We start from the raw sequence: 10448 nt of genomic DNA, 5'->3' as shown, positions 1-10448 counted from the left end.
AGTGCAATTTTTTTTCTTTATTTCTTTATTGCTTCACCAATCTACATTAGTTTAAAAAAATACTTCTGTGATTATTTTATGCTAATAATCTTGAGCTTTCAGACGGTTATTTATATATTTTTATATTGCATTCTTGTGGCTGTTTAATTTACCTAAGTTAATGTAAAAGCATAAGTCTGGGATTTCAGAGGGTATATATATATATATATATATATATATATATATATATATATATATATATATATATATATATATGTATATATATATATATATATATATATATATATATATATATATTTACAGTAAAGGATGAGAGTGGGGTTTTTTTTCAGGAAAACTTTAAACAATACAGTGTAATCACTTTGCATCATTTGTAAATACAAATGGATAAGAACACGGCAGTTAACAACGAATGAATTGAAAGAACAAGCAGTAAACAAAGAATTGGTACGGGGTATGTGTTGTAAAATTTCACATAGAAAATAAATATGCAATCTAAAATCTATAATCTAATCGATTTGAGAAGGTTCTTTTCTAATACCGCAGACGTCCGCGAGGGGGCGCTGCTTAATTTACATTTCTTCGAATAACCGGAACACGACGTGGCAAACAAAAGGTTCACTTCCTGTGAGTAGATCCGTGTTGACATCCGCCTCGCTGACATCTGTCAAACCGGACTATCTTCAGTTTTTTGTATGGTTTAGTTTCTCTGTCCTGTAGCCAGAAGCGGGAGGTTTTTATTCTTACGACGACGGGCTCCGGGAGCTCAGCAGCCAGACACCAGGAGAGAGGATGACCGGTCTGTTGTTGCTCGGAGGTCTGCTACTGTTCTGGGGCAGAGTTTACTGCAACAGAGGGGCATACCCTTCCTTCACAGACGAAGTCCCTTTCAAAATCACTTGGCCGGGCACTGAAGTCTCACTGGTAAGTATCCCGATCATCATAGCATGCAGCAGAGCTCTAAGCTCTGTTTATATCACTGCTGTTTGGTACATGTGTCAATAAAGGTTTGTCTGTTTGTATATGTCACAGCCGACTTCAGGCGCGCTATACAGCGATGATGACTTTGTCATTATGACAACAGCAGAGAAAGAGAAGTATAAATGCCTTCTACCATCTCTGGCCTTTGGAGAGGAGGTGAGGAAAGCTCCATGTTTCACCTACACATTCAAATATGACGTATGACAACCTTTACTAAACAAAACCATTAGTTTGTTTTCTAATCTATGTGCTAGTAACACTCAGAAGTGACAGCTGCTAACACTGGGAGATATGAATGCTTTTTAAATAAACAGGAAGTGTAGATTTTTGGCATTTGCAGTTTCCTCTGCAGCTTTTTCTGATGACCTGAATGTAGATGTAGACCTAAGGTGAATGCTTATTAGTCTAGTATATTAGCATTCCATTCAACAGTTTAACACTTCAGCCGATGCTGCACTTGCTCCAAAGTGCCATATGGTGGACACCAAAAAAAACATGTTTAACAGGCAGAGTGATAATAGAACAGTTATGAGTATTGTGGTTCTGTAGAAAAGATGGATATTAAACAAACGAATGATTAAATATCTAAACGTTTATTAACATAGTCTGTTTTCATGATACAATGAGCGAGTTAGAAGAACAAAATAGGAACCCATTTGAGATGGGGATAGAATGTCGCAGTGGTTATGTGACAATCAGAAAAGCAAAACAGGGACATTTTGAGGAGAGACTGAGGGATTTATAACAACTGTCAAAACACCTGCACAACCCGAACCGTTTCCTGAATCAGTCATGCGGTACAACCAGGCGGTGAGTCTCCGGACGTTAACACTTTCAGCTCCTCCTCTGCATAAAGCAAGCCTCCATACAAGCCCTACTCGCAACACTAGCCCCAATACAAGCACATCACATCAGCGGTGTTTATGCATCTAATGAGCAGCGCCATTTTACCAGAGACGGAGACAAATCTTTTTGTTTGTTCTCTGGGTTTTTTATTGATATTCAGTCGGATTGACATGATCATTTTGCCACAACTGGAAACCAGCAAACCTGAAACCTCACTGCAAACATTAGGTGCATCTGTCTTGTGTTTAAGGATGACGGGAAAAACTACTCTGGACCCAGTCCATATGAACTGCTGGAGCCACTGTTCAAACGAAGCAGCTGCTCTTACAGGGTGAGCCTTTTCTGCTGTGAAATGCCATTATGTTCAGTCATGCTTCATACGTTGTTAGCAGAGCAGATCGTGACTGAAAATGTAGTCAGACTTTCTTTTCATTCCAACTCCAGATTGAGTCCTACTGGACGTATGAAGTGTGCCACGGGAAGCATATAAGGCAGTATCATGAGGAGAAGGAGACGGGTCAGGTAAGTGGGTGAAGTGATTCCATTCCAGGTTAAATAAATGTATTTTTTTATTCATTTTACAATAATTCTATTTGCAGAAAATGAGTGTTCAGGAGTACTACCTGGGTAAAATGATTCAGAGGAGTAATTCAGCAGAGACAGGTGAACCTTTTTAGTGATTTAACTTTAATATACATCTATGAATATTTCATATTTGTTTATTAAACATTTTTGGACTAAATGGATGACTTCTTATTTTTTAATCAGTTGAAGAGATGGAAGATGACAAAGCAGCTAGAAAAAAGGAAGTAAGTCAAATACTGAAACTTACGTGAACAAATTTGTCAGAACAGCTGTCGGTTCTCAACTTCGTCATCTCCTTACGTTTGTTTTTAGGTCTCCACGAAAAATATAGAAGGTCAACTGACCCCTTACTATTCAATGGAAATGGGAAACGGGACCCCGTGTTCACTGAAACAGAACGAGCCGCGCTCCACGTCTATTTTATACGTCTGCCATCCAGAGGCCAAGCATGAGATCTTGTCTGTGGCCGAGGTCACCACCTGTGAATATGAAGTTGTGGTGTTGACGCCTCTGCTTTGTGCTCACCCGAAATACAGGTAAGTCTGCCAGACTTTTTCCTGTGTAAGACGAACTGTGGCAATCTCATGGTTTTCTTCTTTCTCTTGTTTTTCTTGTAGGTTCAAGTCCTCCCCGGTGAATGCCATCTTCTGCCAGGCCCTGGCGGGGTCCCCCCTACGGCCTCAGCGGCTCGTTCAGTTGGACAAAGAGCAGGAGGAGCAGCTCAAACCCCCTTTTGGCACCGCTTCCCGAGGGGTAAGGCATCCACAGGGTGGTTTTGCATCCAAAGTTGTCCCTGTTTACAACTCTGACCCTTCTCAGGACGAGGCAGCACCCGTCGGAGAGGAGGCCTTCACCTCCACCCACAAGCCCATCATGGTTGGGGGGCAGGCTCAGGTCGCCGTCGGCACCACTCACATCTCTCGCCTGACAGATGACCAGCTGATCAAAGACTTCCTCAGCGGCTCGTACTGTCTGCAGGGGGTGAGGACATGATTCCCTTGGACCTGTTTGTTTAAAAACACTGTTCTGCAGAAAAGTCATCTTAATGTGTTCTTTTAGGGAGTGGGTTGGTGGAAATACGAGTTCTGCTACGGGAAGCATGTCCATCAGTACCATGATGTAAGTGTTTGTCTCTGTCTGATAGAAAAAGGAGCAAAACAGTCAAACTTAGAGCGTTAAAAGATAAAAATCAAAATATGTTTTTTTCAGAGTATAAGCTGCTCTGTAGTATAAGTCGCAGATACTAAAAAAATGCGTACTAAAGGAGAAAAAAATCATATATAAGTCGCAATTTTAGGTGGAAATGTATTTAAAAATATGCAGGAACAAGAACGGACATTTCCTCTTGACAGTCTAATCATATCAACAGTACAAAATAGATAACAGTAGTAGACTGAATATATGCACACTTTACTATTGTAACACATTGATGCTTATTTAGCTTCATGAAACATCAGAGGAATATTAGTGTAATATTTGACTCATTTTTCAGATAACCTTTGCATAAATAACATGCTTACAAATCAACGAAACTCTTTATATCACTTCAAATGACTAAATCCACTGAGTTCTTCATTCTTCAACCACATAGAAGTTGCACCTGAGTATAATTCCTATCCCCAGGCAAACTTATACTTTGAAAAATACGGTAGCTTGAAAAAACCATCACTAGTTAGTTTTTTTTAGATAGATCATAGAACAATGGTTGATTTATTCAAATGCTCTTTGTTGTACCAGGATAAAGAGCAAGGCAAGAACATTGTGGTGGTGGGGAACTGGAACGCTGAGGAACACATTGACTGGGCCAAGAAGAACGTTGCCCGGTCCTTCCAGCTCAGGGATGATGGCGTGCAAAAAGTCAAGTAAGCCTTTAAGATAATTTACCTTATATATAAAGGAAAAAAATGAGACCTCTTGTGGTTCATTGACTCATTTTTCTCACAATAGATCCGTTTCCCATTTCTACGGTCATGGCGACGAATGCGATCTGACAGGAAAGCCCAGACAAGTCATCGTCAAGCTTAAGTGAGAAAAGTCTCATCAGAGGTCAACAAAACGCCTCTCTGTGATTCGCTGACATCCTTTGTATTCGCTCTCTCAGATGTAAGGAGTCTGAGTCGCCCCACGCCGTCACAGTCTACATGATGGAGCCTCAGACCTGTCAATACATCCTCGGGGTAACTTTACCTGCATGTGCTGAAATAAAGAACAAACGTGCTTATGTGGAGGCCGTAACAGTGAGGGATTCAACCTCTGGAAGGGTCATTACTGTCTTAGCAAACTGTGCTCCTGTGTGTGGTTGCTTCCTGACCTTTATGTTAATCAGGTCAGTGTCAACAGGATTATCTTTAAGAGTCTTTTCTATATCTTTAAGGAGTTTCTTAACATAGTGACCCTAAAAATAGTAGACATGATGGGAGTCAATCCAATTTTCTGATTTTAAATTCAGAACTCGCTGATCTATTTTCAGCAGAGGATATTCCGTAACACTGTCTCTTATAAAAGCTAAAAAGAATTTCTTTCACGAATAATCCGTTACTTTATTCAATGTGGCAACTAATTATGAGGCATACATATTAGGATTTCTATTAATAAAAGGGCAGTGTGGTCATTAATTTTTATATTCATTTTGTTCTTTTTCATTTTTTTGGTATATTTCTCAGTTTCATCGTGACCTTTCCAATAAGAAAATAACAGGGTTATTATAAATATAAATAAAAGGTTTTTAAATGAAAGAGAATCGGAATAGACTCCCTAAATGGTTTTAAATGAATGCAAAAATTTGATGTTTTAATCGTTTAAAGACTCACTCTGATCTTCTTTTGATATATTCTAAAAGCTTCCCAGTGGTCTTTTAACTAAGAAAATGCAGTTTTCAGCCAAAATCAAAAAAACTGTCGTTTTCTAGGACACAATTTTTGCAGAGCGGTGGTAGATCATTACAAATAAGCCAGTCTGCTGATGCAGAGCAAGCCCTCCCCCACTTCCCGTCATTTCTCTGTTTACAGCTTATAGTCGCTTATAGTCCCTCACATCCACAACGTTACTGGTGCAACAAAAATGATGAGCCGTATTGGAGCTATCCAGCCGTGACAGTTGTGAGCCAGATGACAGCTCGGATGGGGAAAACATAGACGTTTATGGATCTATGATCTATTCGTCTAATTGTGATGTAGAAAATAAGCTAAACAAAATCCAGGGTGGGTCCTTCAAAAAGACCCTTCGCACTGCTGCCTGTCTGGGTCACCTTGTGCCTTGAAAAAAAAAAAAAACAGTTTTGTGTCAGGAAGGACGTCCCAAAAACTCTCTGCCAAACCTCCTGTATGAATCGGTGAAAGCTGATTTGCTGTGGCGAGCCCTGATAGGAGGGCAGAAAGGTGAACAACAAACAGATCACATCTTTTTCATCTGCTCCTGATTACCAACAATTTGAATAAAGATATACTTAGAAATGCAGTTTTAAGCTTAAAAATATCACAAGAGCACGTTAACAACACTAAAACATGATTTTCTTTGGATTTAATGTAATTTTAATCATTTCCTAATGTTTTGGTATGTTTTTGAGTTTCATCATGATCCTTTCCACTGAGACAGCAGCTAAGGGTTTTTAAATAAAACAGAATGTGATTATGCTAAATTTTCTTATATTTAAAAATTTATCCAAAACTGTGACTTCATAAGGTTTATGAGTTAAAACCTTTACCAATGACACGTGGTTCTTAATGACCTCTGTCTCTTTTGAACCAGGTGGAGTCTCCGGTTATATGCAGAATTCTGGACACCGCTGATGAGCACGGACTCCTGTCAGTCTCCGGTTAGATTAAGGACATCGTGACAGCAGGGAGAGAAGAGCACCCATTAAACTGAGGCTTGTTTGCTGGAAGAACAAACGCTCGTGACACTGTGTTGAAAACCAAAACTGAGGTTTGACCTGATCCTGAGGTTGGACTTCATGGACTGGAGCGCAGCCCAGTCCGGCCTTCATTCGTGGCTGTGGCCACAAACCCACTCCTGCAAGCCAGCTGGCCAGAACTCAAAGAAAAAGAGGCTCAACGCCTCCCCCTACAGGACGGCGGTTTTATTTTCTAAATTTTAGGTGTTGCATCCGTCAACTTTAAGAAAGAAGTGCTGAGGGGAAGCGACTCCGTTCATAGTGATTTTACTCTGTCTTTCCATATGAAGGACTGGACTGGACCACTTTTCATATCTTTAAAAAACCATTTTGCAGGTGTGAGAATGCATGCTGTGTCAGCCTACATAACGAGTGAGTGTAACTTATATGTTAGGGGTGTTGCCTGTGGAAAATCATCAAAAAGGATTTATTAAAATTGAATGCATTGAATGTGCAGAATGTGGTAATTGTGTATTTTACGGATGCACACTGGACTGTGTTGCTGTAGCAAAAGAATGCAAACCTGTTTTTTATAGCGAGAACAAATCCACCTAAATTGCCACTTATAAGGGGAAAAAATGCCTTAACAGAGACATGCCAACAAATGTTTCACCGAAGGAAATAAATGCATCTATTGACATGCCTTTACCTTTTCAAGAATATTTTATTGTTTTATTTCCTTTTGTGATCAAACAAGTCTTTAAAAAGATTTGTCAAATGTGCTCCATTTCTGCAACTGCTTTGTAAATTTAAGGCCATTCCAGGGTGCCGATGCTAGGTGTAGTATACATTTATTGGTAAAAAGTGCTTGAGGCTCATATATATACATTTCTTTTAGGCAGAAGTCCATAAAGTTGCAGCTACATGCTTCTGACAGCCACACGGGGGCTTCAGCAAGGGCTCATATAGCATCCTTATGCTGCATCAAACCATATCAAGGTTCTGAAAGGAAAAAAAACACTCAAAAATTTGATATGGATTGAAATCTGTAGCTGGACTGGAAAAAAAAACACCAATGATTGTGGTTTTCTAATGGCACATGCGTGTCAAACGGAAAGAGGAGTTATCTGAAACTACGGAGATCAAATAAATAAACTTGCTTCATAACAAAAGTCTAGTTACAGTGGAAAGTTTATAGTCCATCTACAGAAGAGGAAATGAATGTTAATACTGACTTCCGAAACAGAGTTTAATCTTTTGATTGATTGATTGGCATTCTCGGTTCTTTGATTAGACTGAAGGGATAGGAATCTGATGCACCGATGTGCTGTCAAAGTCTTGCAGTGCATCCTGGTGAGTATGGTAGTGCATGGCAACATAAGACTTGGCAAAGGCGAACGCCTGAGAGCTGACAGGTTGGAGGCTGGTGGGGGAACTGGGCCCTGCGGATGGACTGCTGTTGTATATACTGTAGTAGGGCTCGATGCGAGTGTTTATTGGCGTCGAAGTGCTGGGGAGGCGGGGTTTTCGTGCACCCGTGACCCTTGGACTACCACCACAGTCCCTGGAGTGACTGGGCCCACAAGCCTGATCCACCAGCCTCCTCTGAGGTTTGGGCGACAACACGTAGGCCGAGTTGGTCTCATGGTGCGAGGATTTATTGCGATTGACTTCCAGGCTTCCCTTTCCCATGGCGTGCAGGCGGGTCTTCTGCTTGCAGCAGAGAAAACCCAGAGTGGCCCACTGGATGCAGCCGAGCAGCCGGCGGCGCAGGCCGGCACTGTTCCGCGAGTACACGAATGGGTTAATGCCCGACTTGAGGAAAATGAGCACGAAGCCACACAGCTCGAACTGGTAGTGGGCAAAGCTGCTTTTAGGTGACAAAACATCCTGCGCCAGTGAGAACCCCATTGGCAAACAGCAGAGTAATACGGAAAACACAATGACCACACAGGTGACCACTGCCCTGGAGTCTTTAGCTGTGGCCAAGTTGACAGAAGACACCATCTGACAGCAGGTGGCACCTTGGGCCGCCCCTGGAGCTAAAGGCTGGCTAGTCCTGTTGGTATAAGAGTGACTCTGCACATTCTGAAGTTTGTTGTAGTTCTGGTTGCGGTACAGAGACGGTCCTTGGACGGCACACTGCATGCTTTCGAAACCAGCTGCAACAAGGGGTGGAGGTGGTGGCGGGCAGGTGGCATCCACACTGGTGATGGGACACTTCCGCACCGAGTTCTTCCTTAGAGTCCGCGCGATCATCAGGTAGGACACGGACACCACAGCCACGCAAAACGCAAAGTCTGCCAGGTAGACGTACAGCACAACCCTGGCCTGTCCAGTTCCCAGGCCAAAATGGCGCAAACAGGGTCCATCTCTGTGGGGGTATACTCGCGTGGTCAGCAGCGCCGCCATTGTGAAACTGGTGGTCCACAGCAGGGCAGTGAGTGCCAGTGTGCAGGGAAAAGAGGCTGTCCGGTTGGGCTGCTGCCCCAAAACCATCCGCAGCCTGTGCAAGGCGATGACCGCGACCGTCTCCAGCGACATGATGATGAAACCTGAGCTGGTCAAGTGGAAGGTAAAGCAAAAACTCTTCGACACGCCGTCCCTTCCATCCGCGTCCAGGAAGAGAACCAGCGCAAATGTGGGAGCGGTCACACAGCAAATGAACAAGTCGCAAAAGGATAGGTTGAGGATCATGAAGTCAAAGTTTGTGCGAAACTTGCGAAACGCTGGGTCGAAAAAAGACAGAAACACCACCACATTGCCGTAGGAACCCAGAAGGAAGATGAAGATGAGGAGCGGGGAGCAAAAGGTCAAAGTAGCAGTGTGGATCACAGCCCAGCCGGAAGGCATCTGGGTGCCGTTGAAGGTGTGCTGTCTCGGCACATCCACCAGCTCCGATGCGGGTAGAGTGGTGTTCATTGTATTGTAGAGAAATTTTAGGTGGATCCTCGTATTGTCAGCATTATTCCTTTACATGGAAGCAGCGTATGATTATGACTGAATGGGCTGCCTCTCCCATGGCTGCCACAACGGTGCTGAGCTGCAAAGGACACAAAGACAGATGTTATGTCACGCATTTGGCCATGATTCTGAGAAACTCAGCATAATAAACTTAAAAATAGTCATGTCAATTTAAACGTTATTAGTGATGCTACAATAGGCTGTTGACTGACAAAATGAAAATCATTTAAATAGTCTGCAATTGTGCATAGTTTAATGGTGCATCCTTATTTAGTGATCTGTTTATTTAAATAATAATAATAATAAAAGACTTGATTACCTGTAATGGATCGTGAATCCAGCATCCTCACCAGATTTAGGGCTTTTCACCATTTTAGAGGAGTAAGTGAATGCACCACAGAAAGAGACAAATTCACGAATAAAAAATAAATAAATAACAATCATAATAATAATCAGCAGCAGTAAAAATCCGACCTGCACAGCGTTTTAGCGTCGACGTGGACATGAGTCTACCGAACGGCGGCGGCTCCGTTTCTTTGTGCGTCTTCCAGTCTGGCAGAGCAGCGTCGGCCGCCGGACGTGCGTTGAAAAATGAGCAGGCAATGAAGTCACTATCTACGTATCTGCGCATGCGCACAACCGCCGCACCAGCTCACCTTTGCTGCTTCCACAAAACCCATATATTTAGGAAAGGATCGCATTTTAAGGCACTAAAAACACGACATTCCTACTGAAATGGCCTTTAAAATCAGTCAAAGGGGCTAAAAATAAGAACCAAACATCAGATGTTTTTTTTTTTTTTTTTACTGTAGACTTAAAAAGGACCGTTCATCCTTCAACACTGCTGAAAATATGATCACATAATCAGGAATACATTTGGAAATGTTCAAATAAACAGAGCATTCCTAAATGTCGGTTTTGAGGATGTACGTTTTCTTTTCGTCCTTAGACTTCTAAACGGTTGCTAGGCAACACTGGCAATTTCACAGTGAGTCTTAACAGGGCTTATTTAAAAAGCATGATCATTAATAACACACCTACTTGTAGAATTAACTATGATTCCACCATCCGATTTGTTTATTTGTTCATTTGTTATGCAAATATACAAAATAAACTAGCTAAGCTACATATCAGGATAAACATGATAAACAGAAAGTGCTCAAAAAATGAGTGTGAAGAAGGAAAACCCTATTAATTCCCTCCACCAATCTTGCACTATTTTTTTTAATAAATTTTCACA

General features: G+C 41.8%; 2 protein-coding genes across 2 annotated transcripts; one reads left to right on the top strand and one right to left on the bottom strand.

Moving 5' to 3' along the window:
• Window positions 1–600: 600 nt before the first annotated feature.
• Window positions 601–6947, top strand: erlec1 (endoplasmic reticulum lectin 1). The gene is made up of 14 exons (XM_004077208.5): window positions 601–924; window positions 1033–1137; window positions 2078–2158; window positions 2272–2349; window positions 2427–2490; window positions 2596–2636; window positions 2725–2948; window positions 3030–3165; window positions 3232–3393; window positions 3472–3531; window positions 4150–4274; window positions 4360–4437; window positions 4514–4589; window positions 6160–6947. Exons 1-14 carry the CDS (start codon window positions 793–795, stop codon window positions 6229–6231), a joined length of 1434 nt encoding a protein of 477 aa, XP_004077256.1. The 5' UTR covers window positions 601–792; the 3' UTR covers window positions 6232–6947.
• Window positions 6948–7078: 131 nt separating this feature from the next.
• gpr75 (G protein-coupled receptor 75) lies at window positions 7079–9812 on the bottom strand. Its single transcript, XM_004077443.5, has 2 exons — window positions 9528–9812; window positions 7079–9287 (listed from the first exon to the last, which is right to left on the bottom strand). The coding sequence occupies exon 2, from the start codon at window positions 9164–9166 to the stop codon at window positions 7535–7537; it is 1632 nt and encodes a 543-aa protein (XP_004077491.1). The 5' UTR covers window positions 9167–9287; window positions 9528–9812; the 3' UTR covers window positions 7079–7534.
• Window positions 9813–10448: the final 636 nt, after the last annotated feature.

The sequence above is a fragment of the Oryzias latipes genome, chromosome 15, assembly GCF_053564925.1.
Source record: "Oryzias latipes strain Hd-rR chromosome 15, Olatipes_Hd-rR_3.1".
Lineage (NCBI taxonomy): Eukaryota > Metazoa > Chordata > Actinopteri > Beloniformes > Adrianichthyidae > Oryzias > Oryzias latipes.
The sequence above is the reverse complement of the archived record's forward strand: the minus strand, read 5'-3'. Positions and strand labels throughout refer to the sequence as shown.